Source organism: Aulostomus chinensis, chromosome 23 (assembly GCF_037954235.1).
Source record: "Aulostomus chinensis isolate RoL2024-O1b breed Wild chromosome 23, RoL_Achi_v1.0, whole genome shotgun sequence".
NCBI classification, from domain to species: domain Eukaryota; kingdom Metazoa; phylum Chordata; class Actinopteri; order Syngnathiformes; family Aulostomidae; genus Aulostomus; species Aulostomus chinensis.
In genome coordinates, this window is record NC_141342.1 from 12002014 (window position 1) to 12027211 (window position 25198).

At 43.5% G+C, this 25198-nt stretch overlaps 2 protein-coding genes across 6 annotated transcripts; both read right to left on the bottom strand.

Moving 5' to 3' along the window:
* Nucleotides 1–232: 232 nt before the first annotated feature.
* LOC147239585 (transmembrane protease serine 9-like) lies at nt 233–8689 on the bottom strand. Its single transcript, XM_086194997.1, has 11 exons — nt 8609–8689; nt 6696–6710; nt 6391–6556; nt 4787–5055; nt 3781–3917; nt 3294–3528; nt 2692–2706; nt 2387–2552; nt 1814–2082; nt 1054–1190; nt 233–927 (listed from the first exon to the last, which is right to left on the bottom strand). The coding sequence occupies exons 1-11, from the start codon at nt 8661–8663 to the stop codon at nt 568–570; spliced, it is 1824 nt and encodes a 607-aa protein (XP_086051123.1). The 5' UTR covers nt 8664–8689; the 3' UTR covers nt 233–567.
* A 2372-nt stretch (nt 8690–11061) lies between these two features.
* On the bottom strand, nt 11062–22336 carry LOC147239586 (chymotrypsin-like protease CTRL-1). Of its 5 annotated transcripts, XM_086194989.1 has the most exons (11): nt 22192–22336; nt 18356–18370; nt 18053–18218; nt 16122–16390; nt 14680–14816; nt 14193–14427; nt 13249–13263; nt 12944–13109; nt 12132–12400; nt 11795–11931; nt 11062–11667 (listed from the first exon to the last, which is right to left on the bottom strand). In XM_086194989.1, the coding sequence occupies exons 1-11, from the start codon at nt 22244–22246 to the stop codon at nt 11308–11310; spliced, it is 1824 nt and encodes a 607-aa protein (XP_086051115.1). In that variant the 5' UTR covers nt 22247–22336; the 3' UTR covers nt 11062–11307. The 5 variants fall into 5 exon arrangements, with proteins under 5 accessions (XP_086051115.1, XP_086051119.1, XP_086051117.1 ...); XM_086194991.1 differs by lacking the exons at nt 11062–11667; nt 11795–11931 and adding an exon at nt 12807–12861 and having other exon boundaries at nt 12269–12400; XM_086194992.1 differs by lacking the exons at nt 11062–11667; nt 11795–11931 and adding an exon at nt 12807–12861 and having other exon boundaries at nt 12271–12363.
* Nucleotides 22337–25198: the final 2862 nt, after the last annotated feature.

Here is a 25198-nt window from a genome sequence, read left to right on the forward strand (position 1 = left end):
ATTGATCGGATATTCATTACGAAATAAGGTTAGCCAGCCAGTCGAAATACAAGTGTCATCTACAAATTTCAACTTGGACACAAGGATGAACTGAAAAGACTGATGCAATGACCTGATGCGACGGACAATTTCTTTATATTCATGAAGTTGTGACCTTTGTGCTTTTAGATCTTTTCAGGATAAAAATCATGCATTAATATTATTATGAACCTTTTATGTTATAAATGTCCTGTTCTTCAAAATTTCCAAATATTCAGTTGATGATATAAAATGTTCACTTTGTGTAATAAATGGGAAATAACATCATTATTCCAAACAATATCACATGAAATCTTTTAATTGGTCAGTTAATACACTTGTCTACATGAATCATTGAACTTTCAAACATGTTTGCCTCCACATCTCTTTCCTTCATGTGATGCCCCTCCTCATATTTGACACAATATAGCAAGAAACAATGACTGGCAAAATATATTTGTACTTTATTACATTGGTTTGCCACTTAACTGCTGGGGTATTTATAGCAAAAAATTTCTCTGGTTAGAGACGCTTCATCATGCTGTTACTTTAAAAGTGTGTTACAGAGCTAAAGAACAAAGTCAGCAAGATCACAAGAAACGAAAGATCGGCTGCAATGGGTGATGCAGCCGAGGTTGTGGGTGGTGCGATAGAGGTTGTGGGTGCTATTGTAGACTCCATGTCGCTACGACAAACAAAACTGTTGTCTTGGTCAGTGCCACTGGAGGTGTAGGTCAAAAATGAAACATTTGCCGCTGTCACTTCTTTTTTGATCCAATCCTCGTAACTTGACACCTGGGAATATACAGCTGGGTACTCAGCCAAGGCACAAGGGAGTCCAAAACTGGTAACGCCCATCTGGATCCATGTTGTGCCTTGCTGGCATTGCAAAGGTCCCCCAGAGTCCCCCTGAGAGCAGAATTGAGGGTTTTTTTTAATTATTACAGTTGGGTTTTTTTCTGTTTCATCAAGGCAGGGCAACAATAGAATCAGTCCTGTGAATTCAAATATGAAAATAAAGTTGTTTTTTTTTACCATGCAGACTCCGTGGCTCTCCCTCCCAGCACAGATCATGCTGTCAGTAATGTTTGTGATTTGCCTGTAGCTGCAGCTGCACTGTTGATTACCAATCACAGGGATCTCAACCTCCAGCAGTGTGTCTGATGGTGAATCTTCATTCGAGAGAATGAAATTAGTCTCAAAACCAATGTTCAACACTTGTTAACAATATTGACCTCATGAACATCATTCCATCACAAAAATGATAACAGGAACAGACAAGATTATTTTTTTTCAAAATGTTGTTTTTTTCTGCATGAATTTGAAGGCATTTATGAGGGGGCTGATTTTGTGGGAAAGTTGTAATCACAAAGAATTAATTCTTCATTAATGTAGATCATGTGGATTTTTTAAAATGAGAAGAAATATCCATCCATCCATCCATCCATCCATCCATCCATATATCCATCCATCCATTTTCTACCGCTTATCCTGTGAAGGGTCAGGCAAGAGGCAGGGTTCACCCTGGACAGGTCACCAGTCCAACATAAGGCCAACACACTTAGACAGACAACCATTCACACTCACAGCCACACGTCCAGTCAATTTAGAGTATCAATCAGCCTCGTCCCCTCTTGATGTCTTTGGACTGTGGGAGGAAGCTGGAGTACCAGAGAGAACCCACACAGGAACGGGGAGAACATGGAGACTCCACACAGAAAGACTTCTTGCTCAAACCGGGGTTCGAACCCGGAACCTTCATGCTGTGAAATGGAGGTGTGAAGTAGATACTCACCATTTGCCCCAGTTCGGCCCCAGCCAGTGGACCAGCAGAGGGTGGCATTATTGACATGGCTGGAGTTATCTGCCAGGCAGATGGGACTGATGTAGTCAGTGAAATTAACAGGTCTGCTCAGCCTAATCAAGGCGATGTCGTTGGTAAGGGTTGTGTCATTGTAGTCAGGATGGACAATGATCTGGGACGCAAGTCTTGAAACCTGGTGAGGATTAGGGCCTGTCTGGTTCACCTTTCCAAAGTAAAGCAGGTAGTTCAAAGGAGAGTCTCTGAACAAAAGAAAGACAAAAAGCCTTGTTCAGACAGTGAACACAGATTAAAAACCTAGAACCTTCCATGTGGGTCCAAAAAGAACCGGAAATATCTGTGTCATTTACAAAGTGCTTCCAACTGTTTTCATAGGTCTTCTGAAACAAGGTCTCAACTGTTCAAAACTACACAAAAAATCACTGCATTTGAACCTTTGGAGGCTTCTGATGTTTGCAAGACAGCTGAATGGACATAAAAAGAGATGAATGAGGACAAACGTGAAGGTTGTGCGGTTTGTGGTGAGTGAGCGTGACTTTATCTTACGTGATGATGCAGTGTGCTGCGGTGAGTACCCATTGGTGACTGATGAGGGTCCCTCCACAGTTGTGACCAAAATATAGGAAGTGAATGCTGACTTGCCAGGGCCACCACCCAGGACCAGAAGGGTCTCCTCCAACAATCCTTGGGGACAGAGGTGTCTTTCCACATTCTGAGAGCACACTTACATGAGTCAGGAAAGACTGTTGTCCTGACTTATACATGAGACTATAACAGTTTAGAAACAAGGCATCACCTGATTCCAAAGATTTACATGTATACACAAGGAAATGGAAGAGAACTGCACTTACCCCTAGAGTCCAAGCCTGTGAGGAAGAGATGAAAAAAGAGGGACGAGAATGTGACTGGCATGACTTGCAAGTGTGTGTGAGATTTATACAAATATTATAATATAATATACATATGTGTATATACATATGTATATATTTGTGTGTATATACATATATACACACACAAATATATACATATAGGGCTATATATATATATATATATATATATATATATATATATATATATATATATATATATATATATATCTCACTCACTCACTCATTGTCTTCTGCTTATTCCTTTCTATTAAGGGTTGTGGGGGGGCTGGAGCCTATCCCAGCGTCTGCAGGCGAGAGGCGGGGTTCACCCTGAACAGGTCGCCAGTCCATCTCAGGGCCAACATACAAAGACAAACAACCATTCACACTCACATTCATACCTATGGTCATTTTAGAGTGCCCAATTAGCCTAGTCCCCAACTGTGGGAGGAAACCGGAGTGCCCGGAGAGAACCCACAAATGCGCGGGGAGAAATTTTGAGCCCATTTCATAAAACTCAGAATGTTATTTTAAAAAAGAGGAAAGGAACAAATTCAGCAAGATAAGCAGAAGTGAAAACTTGCCTGTAATGTCTGATAGACATGCAAAACTGTCGTCTTGGTCAGTGCCACTGGAGGTGTAGGTCGAAAATGAAACATTCCTTGCTGACACTTGATTTGTGATCCAATCCTGGAAACTTGACACCCGAGAATATACACCTGGGAAATCAGGCAGGGCACAAGGGAGTCCAAAACTATTAATGCCCATCTGGATCCATGTTGAGCCTTGCTGGCATTGCAAAGGTCCCCCAGAGTCCCCCTATGAAGGACACATGGAGCAACAATCGCTGATTTATACTGTTGGTATGCACTCAGTAAGAACAGGGTGGCAAAAGGTGCTGTGCATTCACAATGACAACAACATTTATCCTAAAATATGTCGGTTTTGCTTTTGTGATGCTTCATGGATACGTGAGGATGTAAAGTATGAAAACTAGATAGGAGTATTTTTTTCTTTGGTTTCATCAAAACTAGAAAATACAATAGTTCTGTTAATTGCTAATTATTTTACCCAGCAGACTCCTTGGCTCTCCCTCCCAGCACAGATCATGCTGTCAGTAATGTTTATGTTTGGGCTGTAGCTGCAACTGCACTGCTGGTTACCAATCACAGGGATCTCAACCTCCTGCAGTGTTTCTGACCCAGGCTCTGTGGCAGAAAGAATGAAATTCCTTTTAACATACAAGTTAAAGGTTTGTTTAAAAAATTTACCTTATGAATATCATCCTTCATACAGTTGATCACACAAAGAGTCAAGACTCTTTTCTCCATGGATGGTGAGGCATATCATTTTTGCGAGGGCTGCCTTGTAGAGATATCCATTAACAAAGATTTTAACTGATCATTAAAAGAGGTCATGATTTATCCTGATGCATCTGTCAGAATCATGTGATTTACTGCAGCCTGTCATGGCCTGAAATGGGTGACTGCAAGTGACAACAGTCAGAATTAAACACCAGAAGTTTCATTTTCTTAAATGAAAAATAAAAGAATCATCATTCCTCCAGTAAAAACCTTATAAAGTCAGTAAATAATGAAGCCATGAATTAGAAAATGTCACTATTTGGTATGGTGTCCCACAAGGGTCAATCTTTGATCTTCTGATTTTCAATCTGTATAAGCTCCCTGGTTCACAATTCCCTTGTATAACATTTCATATCTTTCATATGCTGATGACACCCAGTTATACATCTCTGCAACTGCTGATTGTCTCAGCCCAAAAACCTCTTTTAGTGTATTGTTGATATGAAAAACTGGATGACAATAATTTTTTTGCAAAAATATGAGGACAAAACAGAGATTCTTTTAGTAGGTACCAAGGCCCTGTGGCAAAAAATGACCTTTAATAACTCCTTTGTTGGTAAAACCATGCAAGCATGCCAAAAACTGAGATGAACTGACTCATTATTCTTAAATGTATGAACAGATGAGCTCCTTCCAATGTTTTTAACTTTCTCCCTGAACATGCAGGTAAATGTGAGAAAGACAGAAATGTTTGCTGTGGAGAGGATACTCACTAAATACTCCAGTTGCACCCCAGCCAGTGGACCAGCAGAGGGTGGAGTTATGGACATGGCTGGAGTTATCCGCCAGGCAGATGGGACTGATGTAGTCAGTGAAGCTGACAGGGCTGCTCAGCTCCATCAGGGCGATGTCGTTGACAAAGGTTATGCCATTGAAGTCAGGATGGACAATGATCTGGGACACAGTTCTGTTGACCTCATAGGGATTAGGGCCCGTTTGATTAACCTTACCGAAGTAAAGCAGGAAGGAATCAGGAGAGACTCTGAATAAAATAAATAAAAGACATTGATCAGGGGCTGCACATTGGTGCAGTGGTTAGCACTGTGGCCTCACAGCAGGAAGGTTCCAGGTTTGAGCCCCGGCTCCAGCACGGGTCTTTCTGTGTGATGTTTGCATGTTCTCCCTGAGCCAGCATGGGTTCTCTCCGGGTACGCCGGCTTCCTCCCACAGTCCAAAGATGCTAATTGAATACTCTAAATTGGCCATAGGTGTGGCTGTGAGTGGGAATGGCTGTCTTTTTGTGTTGGCCCTACAATGGACTGGCAACCTGTCCAGGGTGAACCCCGCCTCCCGCAGGCAGCTGGGATAGGCTCCAGTCCCCCCATGACCCTTAACAGGATAAGAGGTATAGAAATGGATTGATAGATGGATGGACATTGATCAGGCAGTGAATGCAGATTAATGTCTCATGTATTACCGTAGGTCAGATAAGAAAAGTTTGGGATTATTTTCCTTTTTTCAACTGATTTCGCTTACCTTCTGAATCTAGGGCTCATCTGTTTAAAACTGTAGCCATAAATCAAACAACTGCACGAACAAAATGCAGAGATGTGGCAGCTTGACTGGGTGGGTGCAAAAAAGGAAAAGTTATTTCCTGTTTGATTTCCATATCTGAGGTTATGAGTTCTATGTACTGTCACGGAAAAAATGACCGTTGAAGTTAAAAATTGTGTTTTGCTTGCTGTGCTGTTTTGCTGCTTTTATTTTTGAGATTGTGTTGTAGGATAATGTATTAAAATTGTAGGACGTTTCTACAAATGTGATTTAACAAGTGTGAAATTCTCTAACAAGATAAAGGAAAGATTCTCTTGCCATGGTTTTTCACAGTTTGTCCTGAGTAGCATTTGGAAATGTGAAAATCACAAAAGTAAGCCCAATGTTTTGTTGATTCATCCATCTTACCTTCCCTAATTTTGGGATTTCTCCATCATTGTCACAATAATTATTATGGCATCCATCTTACAGTTACAGTTTGTTCTATTTGAGGCCAACTACCAAGCCAATTATGGTACATCTCATGTTCAACCATTTAAGATTGTTTGCTCATTTGGGGCTGTTAATCATGGCAGCGCTGACAACAGCTGGAATGTCAGTGACTCAACCTGCAAGCTGGGCTTTGCCACTCACATGCAAGTTGACAGGACCTGAATGTGGCAGAGAATAGCTTTACCTGGGTGAATCATGTGAAGGGTCACTGCTGCCTCAAATGAATGTAGTGGTTGAACGTGAGATGTGAAGCCCTAACTGCAGGATAAAGGTCATTGACTGTTTACATTGTCATTATTTAGGGTTTGTGGTGAGTATGATTTTATCTTACGAGATGATGCATTGTGCTGCGGTGAGTACCCATTGATTACTGATGAGGGTCCCTCCACAGATGTGACCATAATTTAGGTAGTGCATGCTGACTTGCCAGGGCCACCACCCAGGACCAGAAGGGTCTCCTCCAAGGATCCTTGGGGACAGAGGTGCCTTTCCACATTCTGAGAGCACACTTACATGAGTCAGGACAGATTGTTGTCCTGATTTATACATGAGACTATAACAGTTTAGACACAAGGCGTCACCTGATTCCAAAGATTTACATGGACACACAAGGAAATGTAAGGTAACTGCACTTACCCTGAGCTTCAGAGCCTGTGAGAAAGAGATGAAAAAAAGAGATGAGAATGTGACTGGCATGACTTGCAAGTGTGTGTGTGGGAGTATGATGTGATATTTTTAAAAATGATATCAGAATTTCAAGTGTATTGATAGAAAATGGCACTGTCCAATACTTTTTAATGTTCTGTTCATTATTTGGTTTATTTCTTGCATTAGGCAAGTTTTATATGTCTTGGGCTGGTATTTTATGAGAAAAAAATAAGAAAGAAGAGAAAGTACTTAATTCTGCATTCTGAGTTTACAGATCTCTGTGCAGTATATTTTAAAGTGAAAGGTTGAACATTTCTCACATCAAATCATCCTTGGCATCAGCTGAATCTACTACATGTTCCACCCAGCCTGGTCTCCTCCGAGTGTCTCCTCCCCTCCTTGTGTGTGTTCCCTCCTTCCTCCACAGGGGCGGGTCCCTATGCTGGATGCCGCTGGCAGGCACACCTCAGACTCATCTGCACATCACTCTCCTGCTTAAATGCTCCGTTTCTCCATCCACTCATCGCCAGATCTTTACATTCTACCATGTGGTAACTGCGTCAGGCCCCTTGACCGCTTGCTTCCTCGAGTTTTTGGTTCACCTGTGTTTCCTGTGTCACGTCTCCACTCTGCTCTCCTGCCTTCCTCAAATCCCGGGCCGTGCCAGTCAGCAGCCATAAGGACCCTCTCCCTCCCTGACCTCAATCCTCCCTGTGCCTCATCCTGGACCTCCTCCTCCTTGTCAATAAATTTTGTTTTCGAGCTAACCTGTGTCTGCCTGCTTGGTCCACCTGCCAACTGTTGTCACACTACAATTCTGTGACAGAAAGAGGAGCTGCAGAATCAGGCAAATTTTAAACATAATTTTGAACTTTAATCCCAAAATGCAAGCCCTGATTATATCCAAGCGAATATTTTGACATTATTTTAAGAAATTCCCTAAAGGCATTACCTCTGTAGTTCATCAATCTGTGACTGGCGTAAAATTACTATTCATGTAGTCTATTGAATTCCCAGGAAGCCCAATAATGACATGAACCATTAATACTTGTTCTCTATGCACTGTAAAAGTGACGCAAATGTTCACATCCAAACTGATCATACAGGTCATCCTTGTTTTTCAAAATGTTTTTGAATGTTTTTTCTCACTTTAATCTGACCAACCCTGAAAATAGTTGATTGTGTCACTGTGCAAAGAAACCGGTTTTGTCTTTGGACAGCTTCCCATCCTCAAAGATTAGGTGTTTGCATAACACAGTTGTACTGTGACCTAAATTACTTTTGAAAGCCCTTGTATTTTATGAGTTTATTCATTATTTTTCTAATACTATGAGGGACCTCATCAAAAATGAATAAAACCTTTTCCATTTCCATCATTACTAAAAACAAAAACAAAAAAAATCAGGGTGTTGAAATTTGTCCAGTAAATGTATTTAATGTTTATTATTTGTCTCAGTTATAAAGACTGAGCAGGTCTGGATGGATCGCTGTGTTGTAAATTAGCCAATAATCACATAGAACAGGGTGATACCTGAATAAATCAGCTTATTTCTGAGATATATACAAGAGTGGTGATATTGATGGACGGATTTAAGTTAAAAGTTGTACAACAACAACAACAAAAAAGACTTTAAATTGTTAAAAAAAAAACTGAATTTACCCTGTTGTACGAAGCGTATATTTACAGGAGATATTGAACTGTTTCTCATATTCTCTGTGAAATGCAAAAGCATCAGACATTGTTTAGAGCTTGAATTGCTGCTCTGTTAACGATGAAAGTAAAATAAAAGTTAAAAAAATAAAAGTTAAATAAGTAAATAAGTAAAATAAAAGTAAAGAGTAAAAGAGAGTATTTATGACAGTGCTAATTTGTTGGTATACAATAGAACATAAGAGCTCACCTTGTCTGATGAGGAATGCACAGGTCAAGAGGATCAATGGGCTCCACTGTGCCATGATGTCCAGCAAGTGTCTCAAGTCTCTGTGACTCTGCTGCTCACTTTGTATCTATACATTTCTTATATATAAGTTCAGTGTGATAGGGTGGAGCTGATAATTACGAGAAGGCATGTAACTTCTCAACTCTGTCACTGGCTCAACAACCTCAGGGGGACTTGAGTGACAGGTTGTGTACACTCTCTCTTCCACAGAGAATCTATTATTTGGTTAAGAGAAGTTTGTGTCATGAACACAGAACAGACGGACACAAGAATGCAGAGCACACATGGGGAGGTGCAGTATCAAAAGCCTTTTAATCGATCCAAGGTCGATACACAGGTATCTCAGAGGTCAGGCAACGGTAGAGAAACTCTAGGCAAACTCAGGTAATCAGGAGACAAGAAACGATCAAACGGAGGGGTTGTATGCTGTGATGCAGTTAGCAAGCTTGGTCTGGCCTTTGGTCTGGGGATGATATCCTGAAACAGGCTCATCTGGGCCCCCACCAGTTGACAGTAGGCCTCCAAGAATTGTGCCACAAACTGCGCCCCCCCCCCCCCCCCCAAACAGTGTCTCTGGGAAGTCAAAGGTTCTAAATATGTGAATCATCAAAGGTTCTGCAGTCTGTCAGGCCGATGGCAATTTAGGTGATGAATTTAATCATTTTAGAGAACCTGTCAACCATGGTCAGGATGGTGGTGCTGCCTTCGGAACTCACAAAGTCCACTGAGATCTCTGAACAGGGGCGCTGGGGCACAGGTCGTGGTTGCAGGCCGGCTCGTAGGGCATTGGAGGCCTTCTGTTGGGAGTAAACTGAACAGGAGGAGACATAGGAGGCAACATCTTGAAGGGCTTCCAGCCGCTGAAACTGCCCAAACACTTTGAAAAGGGGTTTGGCACATGCCCGGGTGAAAAGGAACTTTGATGTCATGAGCCCAATGAAAACCTCCCCCCAGAGGGGAAGTGAAACAAACAGTCTGTTTGGAGGACCCCCAGGGGGTACCAAGGAGGACTCATTGGCCCTTTTAACCTTAGACTCAATGCTCCAGGTGAATCCTCCCAAGACACAGTTTTCTGGGAGGATGGGAGCGGGTTTAGCGGTAGGCTATCTGTGTCTGGGGCATGAATACGTGACAGAATGTAAGGTTTAGTGTTCTTGCTACCTGGGCAGTAGGACAGAGGGAATTTGAACCTTGAAAAGAACATGGGCCACCTGGCTTGGCGTGCGTTCAAGCATTTGACTTCTTTTATGTATTCCAAGTTCTTATGGTCCATCAATACAAGGAACGGTTGGGCCGCCCCCACAAGCCAATGTCTCCACACTTCCAATGGCACTTTAACAGCCAGTAGTTCCCAGACCCCCACAGTCCAAAGACATGCAAGTGGGGACTAGGCAAATTGGATGCTCTAAATTGACCATAGGTTAAATGAGATTGTGAATGGTTGTCTGTCGATAATCATGTCGAACATAACAATACGCGCCATTCCTTTCAACGTATCTTTGACCAGCCTTGACCAAAAAAAACAGAAAAAACTGGGGCTGCACCATGTCGCAGTGGTTAGCACTGTCGCCTCACAGCAAGACGGTTCAGGGTTCGAGTTCCGGCTCGGGCACGGGATCTCTCTTTGTGGAGTCTGCTTGTTCTCCCTGTGCCTGTGTGGGTTCTCTCTGGTACTCCAGCTTCCTCCCAGAATCCAAAGACATGCAATTGGAGACTTGGCTGATTGATACTCTAAATTGACTGTAGGTATGAATGTGAGTGTGAATGGTTGTTTGTCTTTGTATGTTGGCCCTGTGATGGACTGTCAACGTGTCCAGGGTGAACCTCGCGTCTCGCCCATTGACACTGGGATAGGCTCCAGCCCCCCCGCGACCCTCAATGTAGGAATAAGTGGAAGACAATGGATGAATGGATGGATGAATGGATGGATAGATGGAAGAAAAAACTGTTTTCCTCAAGTAACGTCCACATCCTCTTTCATTCCACGTGTATGTGTTTACATACTGTGACATGGCCCATAATACACAGAGCCAAGACTCGCATTTTGAAATCATGAACATCTCAGGTCATTGATAACGCATTCTGACCTGGGAAGGTGGCTCAGTCCCAGGTCAGGAGGTTTGTCAACCTGGACACAAGGATGAACTGAAAAGACTTCAGTGGAAAAAGGTCAAAGTTACTCTGACAGACACATTGAGGCAGCATCCTGATGCGATGGACAATTTCTTTCCATTCATGAAGTTGTCACCTTTGTGCTTTTAGATCTTTTCAGGTTAAAATCATACATTAATATTATTATGAACCTTTTATGTTATAAATGTCCTGTTCTTCAATATTTCCAAATATTCAGTTGATGATATAAAATGTTCACTTTGTGTAATAAATGGGAAATAACATCATTATTCCAAACAATATCACATGAAATCTTTTAATTGGTCAGTTAATACACTTGTCTACATGAATCATTGAACTTTCAAACATGTTTGCCTCCACATCTCTTTCCTTCATGTGATGCCCCTCCTCATATTTGACACAATATAGCAAGAAACAATGACTGGCAAAATATATTTGTACTTTATTACATTGGTTTGCCACTTAACTGCTGGGGTATTTATAGCAGAAAATTTCTCCGGTTAGAGACGCTTCATCATGCTGTTACTTTAAAAGTGTGTTACAGAGCTAAAGAACAAAGTCAGCAAGATCACAAGAAACGAAAGATTCCCTGCAATGGGTGATGCAGCCGAGGTTGTGGGTGGTGCGATAGAGGTTGTGGGTGCTATTGTAGACTCCATGTCGCTACGACAAACAAAACTGTTGTCTTGGTCAGTGCCACTGGAGGTGTAGGTCAAAAATGAAACATTTGCCGCTGTCACTTCTTTTTTGATCCAATCCTCGTAACTTGACACCCGGGAATATACAGCTGGGTACTCAGCCAAGGCACAAGGGATTCCAAAACTGGTAATGCCCATCTGGATCCATGTTGTGCCTTGCTGGCATTGCAAAGGTCCCCCAGAGTCCCCCTGAGAGTAGAATTGAGTTGGTTTTTTTTAATTATTACAGTTGGGTTTTTTTCTGTTTCATCAAGGCAGGGCAACAATAGAATCAGTCCTGTGAATTCAAACATGAAAATAAAGTTGTTTTTTTTACCATGCAGACTCCGTGGCTCTCCCTCCCAGCACAGATCATGCTGTCAGTAATGTTTGTGATTTGCCTGTAGCTGCAGCTGCACTGTTGATTACCAATCACAGGGATCTCAACCTCCAGCAGTGTGTCTGATGGTGAATCTTCATTCGGGAGAATGAAATTAGTCTCAAAACCAATGTTCAACACTTGTTTACAATATTGACCGAATGAATATCATTCCATCACAAAACTGATAACAGGAACAGGGGTTCAATACTTTAGCAGTTAAAAAAAAACGAACAACTCAGAAGAAACCAGAGAGTTCACTGACCGGAATTCTTGCCCTAGAGAGGATACTCACCATTTGCCCCAGTTAGGCCCCAGCCAGTGGACCAGCAGAGGGTAGCATTATTGACATGGCTGGAGTTATCTGCCAGGCAGATGGGACTGATGTAGTCAGTGAAATTAACAGGTCTGCTCAGCCTAATCAAGGCGATGTCGTTGGTAAGGGTTGTGTCATTGTAGTCAGGATGGACAATGATCTGGGATGCAAGTCTTGAAACCTGGTGAGGATTAGGGCCTGTCTGGTTCACCTTTCCAAAATAAAGCAGGTAAGACAAAGGAGAGTCTCTGAACAAAAGAAAGACAAAAAGCCTTGTTCAGACAGTGAACACAGATTAAAAACCGAGAATCTTCCAAAAAGAACCGGAAATATCTGTGTCATTTACAAAGTACTTCCAACTGTTTTCATAGGTCTTCTGAGACGAGGTCTCAACTGTTCAAAACTACACAAAAAATAAGAGAAGCTCATCACAGCACAACGTAAACGGGACCACAAAAATTGAAGTATACAAGTGATTCATCATTCAGGCTCAGCATCTGACAGTTGATGGGTGAATCTTAATGAACCTTGGAATTCAGAAATTGCTTCTCTTGGTTTCATCACATCAGTCACATCAACGGTGACCAATTTTGAGGGTCAATGTTAAATCTATAACTTGCACTGTGTTGAACTTTTATTTTTAACCTGTACTACCTTTTAGAGTGTAAGTGCTTTGAACCTTTGGAGGCTTCAGATGTAAGCAAGACAGCTGAATGGACATAAAAAGAGATGAATGAGGACAAACGTGAAGGTTGTGCGGTTTGTGGTGGGTGAGCGTGACTTTATCTTACGTGATGATGCAGTGTGCTGCGGTGAGTACCCATTGGTGACTGATGAGGGTCCCTCCACAGATGTGACCAAAATATTGGAAGTGAATGCTGACTTGCCAGGGCCACCACCCAGGACCAGAAGGGTCTCCTCCAACAATCCTTGGGGACAGAGGTGCCTTTCCACATTCTGAGAGCACACTTACATGAGTCAGGAAAGATTGTAGATCTGATTTATACATGAGACTATAACAGCTTAGAAACAAGGCATCACCTGATTCCAAAGATTTACATGTATACACAAGGAAATGGAAGAGAACTGCACTTACCCCTAGAGTCCAAGCCTGTGAGGAAGAGATGAAAAAAGAGGGATGAGAATGTGACTCGCATGACTTGCAAGTGTGTGTGAGATTTATACAAAAAATTTCATGCATATTCATAAGTATAAACATACACACACACACACATATATATCCATCCATCCATTGTCATCTTCCGCTTATTCCTACACATTAAGGGTCGCGGGGGGGCTGGAGCCAATCCCAGCGTCAACGGGCGAGAAGCGGGGTCCACCCTGGACAGGTCGCCAGTCCATCGCAGGGCCAACATAGAGAGACGAACAACCATTCACTCTCACATTCATACCTACGGTCAATTTAGAGTATCCAATTAGCCTTGCCCCCAAATTGCATGTCTTTGGACTGTGGGAGGAAGCCGGAGTACCCGGAGAGAACCCACGCAGGAACAGGGAGAACATGCAAACTCCACACAGAAAGATCCCGTGCCCGAGCCGGGACTCGAACCCGGAACCTTCTTGCTGTGAGGCCACAGTGCTAACCACTGCACTACCGTGCAGCCCCTTTTTGTCCTCATATTTCTGCAAAAAGTTTATTGTCATCCAGTTTTTCATTACAACAATGCACTAAATGAGGTTGTTGGGCTGACACAATCGGCAGTTCCAGAGATGCATCTGTGATGCACCGTGCAGCCCATATATATATATATATATATATATATATATATATATATATATATATATATTTTTTTTTTTTTAAATATAGGTTCATTTACATAAACACTATATAAAAAACAAAATGATTTATATACTAAATTGACTGGAGGTGTGGCTTTGAGTACAGTGGCTACTGCAGATAAGCAGTAGAAAATTGATGGATGGATTGAAAATTTGAACCCATTTAGTAAAACTCAGAATGTTATTTTAAAAAAGAGGTAAGGAACAAAGTCAGCAAGATAAGCAGAAGTGAAAACTTGCCTGTAATGTCTGATAGACATGCAAAGCTATCATCTTGGTCAGTGCCACTGGAGGTGTAGGTCGAAAATGAAACATTCCCTGCTGACACTTGATTTGTGATCCAATCCTGGAAACTTGACACCCGAGAATATACACCTGGGAAATCAGGCAGGGCACAAGGGAGTCCAAAACTGGTAACGCCCATCTGGATCCATGTTGAGCCTTGCTGGCATTGCAAAGGTCCCCCAGAGTCCCCCTATGAAGGACACATGGAGCAACAATCGCTGATTTATACTGTTGGTATGCACTCAGTAAGAACAGGGTGGCAAAAGGTGCTGTACATTCACAATGACAACAACATTTATTGTAAAATATGTCGGTTTTGCTTTTGTGATGTTCCATCGATACGTGAGGATGTAAAGTATGAAAACTAGATAGGAGTATTTTTTTCTTTGGTTTCATCAAAACTAGAAAATACAATAGTTCTGTTAATTGCTAATTATTTTACCCAGCAGACTCCTTGGCTCTCCCTCCCAGCACAGATCATGCTGTCAGTAATGTTTATGTTCGGGCTGTAGCTGCAACTGCACTGCTGGTTACCAATCACAGGGATCTCAACCTCCTGCAGTGTTTCTGACCCAGGCTCTGTGGCAGAAAGAATGAAATTCCTTTCAACATACAAGTTAAAGGTTTGTTTACAAAATGTACCTTATAAATATTTTCCTTCATACAACTGATTTTAAATAGTTTGTTTTTATTTTATTTTTCATTTTAGAAAATGAAACTTCTGGTGTTTAATCCTGATCTTTGTCACTTGCAGTCACCCATTTCAGGCCATGACAGGCTGCAGAAAATCGCATGATTCTGACAGATGCATCAGGATAAATCATGACCTCTTTTAATGATCAGTTAAAATCTTTGTTAATGGATATCTCTTCAAGGCAGCCCTCACAAAAGTGACATGCCTCACCATCCATGGAGAAAAGTGGAAACACATAAAAAAGCAATGATCTTGACCCGTTCCAGTGTTGAATGCCGTGTATCTAGATGGTAGATCTGTCTCTGTCTCAGTTTACAGCCATGAATCAGACAATGTCATCATTTGGTATGGTGTCCCACAAGGGTCAATCCTTGATCTTCTGATTTTCAATCTGTACAAGCTCCCTGGTTCACAATTCCCCTGTATTATATTTCATATCTTTCATATGCTGATGACACCCAGTTATACATCATTGGAACTGCCGATTGTGTCAGCCCAACAACCTCATTTAGTGCATTGTTGTAATGAAAAACTGGATGACAATAAACTTTTTGCAGAAATATGAGGACAAAAAGGGGCTGCACGGTAGTGCAGTCGTTAGCACTGTGGCCTCACAGCAAGAAGGTTCCAGATTCGAGTCCCGGCTCGGGCACGGGATCTTTCTGTGTGGAGTTTGCATGTTCTCCCCGTGTCTGCGTGGCTTCTCTCCGGGTACTCCGGCTTCCTCCCACAGTCCAAAAACATGCAATTGGGGACTAGGCTGACTGAATACTCCAAATTGACCATAGGTATGAATGTGAGTGTGAATGGTTGTTAGTCTCTCTATGTTGGCCCTGCGATGGACTGGTGACCTGTCCAGGGTGTACCCCGCCTCTCGCCCGTTGACGCTGGGATAGGCTCCAGCCCCCCCGCGACCCTTAATATGTAGGAATAAGCGGAAGATGACGATGGATGGATGAGGACAAAAAAGAAATTCTTTAAGTAGGTACCAAGGCCCTGTGGCAAAAAATGACCTTTAATAACTCCTTTGTTGGTAAAACCATGCAAGCATGCCAAAAACTGAGATGAACTGACTCATTATTCTTTAATGTATGAACAGATGAGCTCCTTCCAATGTTGTCAACTTTCTCCCTGAACATACAGGTAAATGTGAGAAAGACAGAAATGTTTGCTGTGGAGAGGATACTCACCAAATACTCCAGTTACACCCCAGCCAGTGGACCAGCAGAGGGTGGAGGTATGGACATGGCTGGAGTTATCTGCCAGGCAGATGGGACTGATGTAGTCAGTGAAACTGACAGGGCTGCTCAGCTCCATCAGGGCGATGTCGTTGACAAGGGTTATGTCATTGTAGTCAGGATGGACAATGATCTGGGACACAGTTCTGTTGACCTCATAGGGACTAGTGCCCGTTTGATTAACCTTACCGAAGTAAAGCAGGAAGGAATCCGGAGAGACTCTGAATAAAATAAAGAAAAGACATTGATCAGGGGCTGCACATTGGTGCAGTGGTTAGCACTGTCGCCTCACAGCAGGAAGGTTCCAGGTTTGAGCCCCGGCTCCAGCACGGGGTCTTTCTGTGTGATATTTGCATTTTCTCCCTGAGCCAGCATGGGTTCTCTCCAGGTACGCCGGCTTCCTCCCACAGTCCAAAGATGCTAACTGAATACTCTAAATTGGCCGTCGGCGTGGCTGTGAGTGGGAATGGCTGTCTTTTTGTGTTGGCCCTGTGATGGACTGGCGACCTTTCCAGGGTGAACCCCGCCTCTCGCAGGCAGCTGAGATAGGCTCCAGTCCCCCCATGCCCCTTAACAGGATAAGAGGTAAAGAAATGGATTGATAGATGGATGGACATCGATCAGGCAGTCATGTCTCATGTATTGCAAAGAAGAAAAGTTTGGGATTATTTTCATTTTTTCAACTGATTTCGCTTATCTTCTGAATCTAGGGCTCATCTGTTTAAAACTGTAGCCAGAAATCAAACAACTGCATGAACAAAATGCAGAGGTGTGGCAGCTTGACTGGGTGGGTGCAAAAAAGGAAAACAAGTTACTTCCCGTTTGATTTCCATGTCAGGTTCTTAATTTTATGTTCTGTCATGGAAAAAAATGACCTCTGCAGTTAAAAATTGTGTTTTGCTTGCTGCGCTGTTTTGCTGCTTTTATTTTTGAGATTGTGTTGTAGGATAATGTATTAAAATTGTAGGACGTTTCTACAAATGTGATTTAACAAGTGTGAAATTCTCTAACAAGATAAAGGAAAGATTCTCTTGCCATGGTTTTTCACAGTTTGTCCTGAGTAGCATTTGGAAATGTGAAAATCACAAAAGTGAGCCCAATATTTTGTTGACTCATCCATCTTACCTTGCCTAATTTTGGGATTTCTCCATCATTGTCACAATAATTATTATGGCATCCATCTTACAGTTACAGTTTGTTCTATTTGAGGCCAACTACCAAGCCAATTATGGTACATCTCATGTTCAACCATTTAAGATTGTTTGCTCATTTGGGGCTGTTAATCATGGCAGCACATTTGTGGCTGTTGACCTCAGCTGGAATGTCAGTGACTCAACCTGCAAGCTGGGCTTTGCCACTCACATGCAAGTGGGCAGTTGACAGGACCTGAATGTGGCTGAGAATAGCTTTACCTGGGTGAATCATGTGAAGGGTCACTGCTGCCTCAAATGCATGTAGTGGTTGAACGTGAGATGTGAAGCCCTAACTGCAGGATAAAGGTCATTGACTGTTTACATTGTCATTATCTCACTTTCTTTACACTCAGTTCAAAGTAGCTGACTTGACAGTGACATCACTGCTGTGTGTGGTTACCAAATGAGGACTCCCTCCTCAGCGACATCCATCTCAGAAAATGTTTGCAGTGGTCAGATTGAAGAATGTAAGTGAAGCAAAATTTAACTCAGTCTGAGTGTAAGGCAAGGACTCTGATTTTATATTTGTGTTTAGGAGCAAGAAGTTTGTGGTCAATTAGTCCTTAATTGCTTCGAATGAAGGCTTCTGATGAAAGCAAGAAAGGTGTACGCGCTGGAACTTACACAAGCAAAGAAGAAAGGTTAAGAAAGATGCAGGGTTTGTGGTGAGTGAGCGTGACTTTATCTTACGTGATGATGCAGTGTGCTGCAGTGAGTACCCATTGGTGACTGATGAGGGTCCCTCCACAGATGTGACCATAATTTAGGAAGTGCATGCTGACTTGCCAGGGCCACCACCCAGGACCAGAAGGGTCTCCTCCAAGGATCCTTGGGGACAGAGGTGCCTTTCCACATTCTGAGAGCACACTTACATGAGTCAGGAAAGACTGTTGTCCTGATTTATACATGAGACTATAATAGTTTCGATACAAGGCATCACCTGATTCCAAAGATTTACATGTATACAAGGAAATGTAAGATAACTGCACTTACCCTGAGCTTCAGAGCCTGTGAGAAAGAGATGAAAAAAGAGGGATGAGAATGTGACTGGCATTTCTTTCAAGTGTGTGTGTGGGAGTGTGATGTGATATTTATCAAAAAAGATGTCAGAATTTCAAGTGTCTTCGTCTTCGTCTTCGTCGTCCTCCGCTTCATCCGGTGGGTCCGGGTCGCGGGGGCAGCAGTCTCAGCAAGGAAGCCCAGACTGCCCTCTCCCCAGCCACTTCAACCAGCTCTTCTGGGAGGATCCCGAGGCGTTCCCAGGCCAGCCGAGAGATATAATCCCTCCACCGTGTCCTGGGTCGGCCTCGAGGCCTCCTCCCAGTTGGACATGCCTAGAAAACCTCCAGAGGGAGGCGCCCAGGAGGCATCCTCACCAGATGCCCGAACCACCTCAACTGGCTCCTCTCGACATGGAGGAGCAGCGGTTCTACTCTGAGTCCCTCCCGAATGACTGAGCTTCTCACCCTATCTCTTAGGGAGAGCCCAGCCACCCTGCGGAGGAAACTCATTTCGGCCGCTTGTATTCGTGATCTTGTTCTTTCGGTCATTACCCAAAGCTCATGACCATAGGTGAGGATTGGAACGTAGATTGACTAACAAACCACCCTTTTCCGGCTGAGGACCATGGCCTCAGACTTGGAGGTGCTGATTCTCATCCCAGCCGCTTCACATTCGGCTGCAAACTGTCCCAGCAAGAGCTGGAGGTCGTGGCCCGATGGCGCTAAGAGGACTACGTCATCCGCAAACAGCAAAGACGACATCCTCCCGCCACCAAACTCAACCCCCTCCACCACCCGGCTGCGCCTAGAAATTCTGTCCATAAAAGTTATGAACAGAACCGTTGACAAAGGGCAGCCTTGGCGGAGTCCAACCCTCACTGGGAACAAGTCCGACTTACTACCGGCCACACGGACCAGACTCTCACCCCTCCGGTAGAATGACCGAATGGCCCTTTGTAAAGGGCCATCCACCCCGTACTCCCGGAGTACCCCCCACAGTATGCTCCTGGGAACACGGTCGTAAGCCTTCTCCAAGTCCACAAAGCACATGTGGACTGGTTGGGCAAACTCCCATGCCCCCTCCAGCACCCTAGCGAGGGTGAAGAGCTGATCCATGGTTACACGGCCAGGACGAAAACCACACTGCTCCTCCTCAATCTGAGGTTCGACTATCGTCCTGACCCTCCTCTCCAGTACCCTGGCGTAGACCTTTCCAGGGAGGCTGAGAAGTGTGATCCCCCGATAGTTGGAACACACCCTCTGGTCCCCTTTCTTAAAGACGGGGACCACCACCCCGGTCTGCCACTCCAAAGGCACTTCCCCCGATGTCCACGCAATGTTGCAGAGACGTGTCAGCCAAGACAGCCCCACTACATCCAGAGCCTTGAGATACCCAGGGCGGATCTCATCCACCCCCGGGGCTCTGCCACCGCGGAGTTGTTTAATTGCCTCGGCGACTTCTGCCCCGGAGATTGGACGACCCCCCCCCAAGCACTCCCCAGACTCTGTCTCCTCCACGGAGTACGTGCTGGTGGGATTGAGGAGTTCCTCAAAGTATTCCTTCCACCGCCCAATTATCTCCCCAGTTGACGTCAGCAGCCTCCCACCCCCACTGTAAACAGTGTGGGCAAGTTGCCACCTTCCCCCCCTGAGGCGACGGACGGTTTGCCAGAACCTTTTTGGAGCCGACCGATAGTCGTTCTCCATGGCCTCACCGAACTCTTCCCACGCCTGAGTTTTTGCTTTGGCGACCACCACAGCTGCACACCGTTTGGCCTGCCGGTACCGGTCAGCTGTCTCTGGAGACCCACAGGCCAGCCATGCCCTGTAAGCCTCCTTCTTCAGCCTGACGGCTCCCCTCACCTCTGGTGTCCACCAGCGGGTTCGAGGATTACCCCCGCGGCCGGCCCCAGCAGCCTTGCGGCCACAGCTCACAGCAGCCGCCTCAACAATGGCAGAGCGGAACATGGCCCATTCGGACTCAATGTCCCCCACTACCCCTGTGATGTGATCAAAGCTCTGCCGGAGGTGGGAGTTAAAGATCGTTCTGACTGGTTCTTCTGCCAGGCGTTCCCAACAAACCCTCACTACTCGTTTGGGCCTGCCAGGTCTGCGCAGCATCTTCCCCTGCCATCTGATCCAACTCACAATTTCAATTTCAAGTGTATTGATCGGAAATGGCACTGTCCAATACTTTTTAATGTTCTGTTCATTATTTGGTATATTTTGTGCATTCGGCAAGTTTGACATGTCTGGGGCTGGTATTTTATCAAAAAAATGTGCTTAATCTTATATTCTGAGTGTACACATCTCTGTACAGTATATTTTATAGTGAGAGGTTGAACTTTTCTCAAATCAAATCATCCTTCGCTTCAGTTGAATCCACTACAATTCTGAGGATTGTCCACTGCCACCACCTGTCCACCATCTTGGCTCTTTCTCCAACAGGTGGTTTCAGACTGCAGCCTATCACAGGCCAGGGCGTGAAACAAACCCACCAATGATTTCCTGCCTCTGACACACAACTACTTGCATATTGGATTGAAACAGGAAACAACACAGGGCACTCACACACAGCAGATGGAGTACATTAAAAAAAATGACCGTAGTCATAACAGTGCGGACATTTTGGGCAAAATTTGTCAAGTGTTCCTGTGAGATCACGTTTAGGAGGATGGGTTGAACTGATTTTGTTTTTGCAAGCCAAAAGCAATCAGGCAGACAGCCCAAAAGCTACTTGGAGACTATTCAAATTTTGAATGGTCTCCAAGTACTGACTCGTCATGTCTCCATGCAAGAGAAGAGGCATTATGTTTTCAGGTAGTGTACGACCCACATTTTCTGGCACTTGATATCTCAGGACCACCTTGAGGGAATTTCTTGAAATTCGGCTCAAATGCCTGCTGGGACTCTTTCACTTTAATCTAACCAACTCTGAAAATAGTTGATTGTGTCACTGTGCAAAGAAACCGGTTTTGTCTTTGGACAGATTCCCATCCTCAATGATTAGGTGTTTGCATAAAGCTCTTGAAAGCTCTTGTGTTTTATGAGCTTTTGTGATTATTTTTGTAATTCTATGAGGGAGCTCATGAAGAATGAATTAAAAGTAGGCAACCAACGCTTTAAAAAGAAGCAATTTTCACCTTTTTAAATTTCCCCTTTTGGCTCATGTGACACTCAGATCAGGTGAAATGTGCCAGATGGGTTTTAATTACCAAGCAGCTCTTCCTCCTGCTAACCAATGAACAGCATCAATAACATGATGTAGACTTTGGTCTACATATAACTTTAAAACATTGTTGGCATGTTTTTAAGGACACAAAATGGTATATCAAATAAAGATTAAGAAATGAAATGCATTGGAATGCATTATAGAACATATATTAATATCAACCTTAAATGATATACTAAGTTTTCCTATGAATTCAGAGGAAGTCCTCCGGAAAAATGTAATTAATTTTCACTATTTCTGAAAAAAAAAAAAAACTCGGGGTGTTGAATTTTTTTCAGTAAATGTATTTAATGTTTATTATTTGTCTCTGTTATACAGACTGAGCAGGTCCGGCTGGATCTCTTTTTTGTAAATTCGCCAATTATCGCATAGAACAGGGTGAAAGCCCTGAATTTACCCTGTTGTACGAAGCGTATATTTACAGGAGATATGGAACTGTTTCTCATATTCTCTGTTAAATGCAAAAGCATCGGACATTGTTAATCTCTTCATCATGAGCTTAAATAACAGCTCTGTTAACAGTGATAAGTAAAAGAGGAAAAGAGTATTTATTACAGTGCTAATTTGTTGGTATACAATAGAACATAAGAGCTCACCTTGTCTGATGAGGAATGCACAGGTCAAGAGGATCAGTGGGCTCCACTGTGCCATGATGTCCAGCAAGTGTCTCAAGTCTCTTTGACTCTGCTGCTCACTTTGTATCCATACACTTCTTATCTATAAATTCAGTGTGATAGGGTGGAGCTGATAATCACAAAAAAAAAGCATGTAACTTTGCATCTCTTTGGAACTGGCTCACCCGCATCAGGGGGACTTGAGTGACAGGTTGTGTACACTCTCTCTTCCACAGAGCATCTATTATTACATTTTAGAGAAGTTTGTGTCATGAACACAGAACAGATGGACACAAGAATGCAGAGCACACATGGGGAGGTGCAGTATCAAAAGCCTTTTAATCGATCCAAGGTCGATACACAGGTATCTCAGGGGTCAGGCAACGGTAGAGAAACTCTAGGCAAACTCAGTAATCAGGAGACAATTTGTACCATTTTATGAGCATGCAGAAAAAAACAATGAAAAGCAAAATAGTTCACACTTCTCCAGGTGAAAACAGTCTAAATACTGGGTTAAGGGGAGAAGCAATGAGCAAATGTACCAAAAAACTGTCCCTCTGCGCTCTCAGAGACAGTTATTCATGAAATCATAGTCAAAGAAACGACTGTGTTTCTGCTTCATGAGCACAGGGAGACAGAGCGGCCATTATCCTGAGTAAGAGGGCCAGTAACTCTATTTATTATATTGTTTCTATGCTGCCTACAATTACTAATTAGCTTCAAATTAGCTTTTCTTTTGATTCTTGTTGTTTTTTTCAGCTACTAAACACTGTTATTAAGAATTAACAGGCTCCCACTCTACTGAGCAACATAACGCATGCTTGCTGCAAGTCTATCAAACCAACTCTTGTGACCTGGAGGGAACACCAATAAGGAAATGTGATGCTCTGCACAAGGCAACACATAAAAACCTTTAGCCAGTTTGATCAAAGTGTCCGTCATGCAGCCGTCTTTACCAGTAGTGTCTGTCCGCTTGTTGCCCTCCTCCTTGTAAGTCAGAGGAAGAGAAGTTGTATACTTTATATCTGGTTCGTTCCCTCTCCATCCAAGTGGAAAAAAAACATATTTTACTGAGCTGTTAGTTTGTTATGGAACAATGGACAGTGGAGACTATCACTTTATCTAATTCCACCAGAGGACAGGTGCCCTAAGAGGCCTGCAGACACACGCTTTGAGGAGTGTGGTGACTTCTTGCACAGTGCTACAGAACATTCCAATGGAGGATGAGTATGCCGACACTCCACATACTTTTAAGGAATTTTTATACTTGATATGGCTGAGACTTTGGTTTCGCACTCAGTTTTGAATGTTATCAGACATTAGATACTCTTATCTCTGTGTTCCAACCACTGGCGACATAATAAGGAGTAAGTCATGTATGTGTTTGCCATTTTATTTACCAGGTCAACTGTGTCCAGTCAGTGGCAGATGTTTATGGGTGGAGATGCACTGCTTCAGGGTTTGCAGATATCTTCAACGTTCTTGACATTTGACATGTGTCACCAAGGGCTGGGAGTTTACATGGCATTAGTATGGACTGGAGTTGAAGGTAAAATTTAGAGTTGCACTACAAATCCCAGTTTGATGAATCAGAACAAGAGTTCATAAAAACAGACTTCGCTGAATCACAGATATATTAGAACAGTTGTACAGTCTTTGATGGTTTAACACTGCAGGATAGGTACAATGGTGTAGACCCAAGAGGCCCAATCACAGCCTTTATGGCTCAGCGCAGACTCCTGGTTGGGTAGGATGTGCTATCACTTGATTCAGTGGTGCTAGCTGGAGACAGAGTACAAGCCAAACGTTATTTTCTCCTGTTTAATTAAAACAGTATAAACATGTTGCTGCTTTAAAGGTTACAGTGAAAAATGATTTGTATAAATTATAAACACAGATGCTTTGAATTCACGATTAAAAGAAATTGTGATTCGCTGCAGCCTCTACTGGCCTGTATGCTAACACTTTTAGTGTTCGTATACAGGTCTACCACATAGTCTACCACTATTGTGGTAAGCTTGGGAGGATGGCAAATAAGATTCAGTTTCAAATAGTTGACATGTTTCCTTAATCAGTGTACTTCCTTTCACTTCATAATTAATTTGATTGCCAATGATTCAATTAAATAATTTGTTGGTCAGTTAATCAAACATCGGTGGCACAGTGTTGCAGTGGTCAGCACTGTCGCCTCACAGCAAGAAGGTTCTGGGTTCAAGTCCCGGCTCGCGCACTGGATCTTTTTGTGTAGAGTTTGTATGTTCTCCCCGTGCCTGTGTGGCTTCTTCCCACGGTCCAAAGACATGCAATTGGGGACTAGGCGAATTGGATGCTTTAAACTGACTGTAGGTATGAATGTGAGTGTGAATGGTTGTCTGTCTCTATGTGTTGGCCCTGCAATGGACTGGCGACCTGTCCAGGGTGTTCCCCGCCTCTCCTGTAGTCGCTGGGATAGGCTCCAGGCCCCCCCCCCCGACCCTTCACAGGAATAAACGGAAGACAATGGATGGATGGATATATGGAATTAATCAAACATAATTTGATCCATATAATGCTGCTAGTGCAATTTTTTTATCGCATCATGCAGACAGATGGGACTGATGTAGTCAGTGAAAGTGACAAAGCTGCTCAGCTTCATTAGGGTGATGTCACTGTCAAGGATCATTGTCATCGTCCTCCACTTATCCTGGTCCAGGTCATGGAGCAGCCTCAGCAAGGAAGCCCAGACTGTCCCCACCATCTCTTCTGGGGGAATCCCAAGGCGTTCCCAGGCCAGCCGAGATCCCTCCAGTGTGTCCTTGGTTAGCCCTGAGGCCTCCTCCTTGTCAGACATACCTGGAAGACCTCCCGAGGGAGGTGTCCAGGAGGCATCCTCACCAGACGCGCGAACCACTTGACTCCTCTCGACACGGAGGCGCAGCAGCTCTACTCTGAGTCCCTCCCGAATTACTGAACTTCTCCCCCTATCTCTAAGGGACAGCCCAACCATGCT

Coding starts and splice junctions, on each gene's coding strand:
- LOC147239585 (XM_086194997.1), bottom strand. CDS start 8,663: ATGGCACAGTGGAGCCCATTGATCCTCTTGACCTGTGCATTCCTCATC. Junction 3,529..3,780: donor AGAGCCAAGGAGTCTGCTGG/GTAAAATAATTA, acceptor TGTCCTTCATAG/GGGGACTCTGGGGGACCTTT. Junction 928..1,053: donor AGAGCCACGGAGTCTGCATG/GTAAAAAAAAAC, acceptor TTCTGCTCTCAG/GGGGACTCTGGGGGACCTTT.
- LOC147239586 (XM_086194989.1), bottom strand. CDS start 22,246: ATGGCACAGTGGAGCCCACTGATCCTCTTGACCTGTGCATTCCTCATC. Junction 12,401..12,943: donor GCAGCACACTGCATCATCAC/GTAAGATAAAGT, acceptor TCTTTTGTTCAG/AGACTCTCCTTTGTCTTACC. Junction 11,932..12,131: donor GGGCCTAACTGGGGCAAATG/GTGAGTATCCTC, acceptor TCCCGAATGAAG/ATTCACCATCAGACACACTG.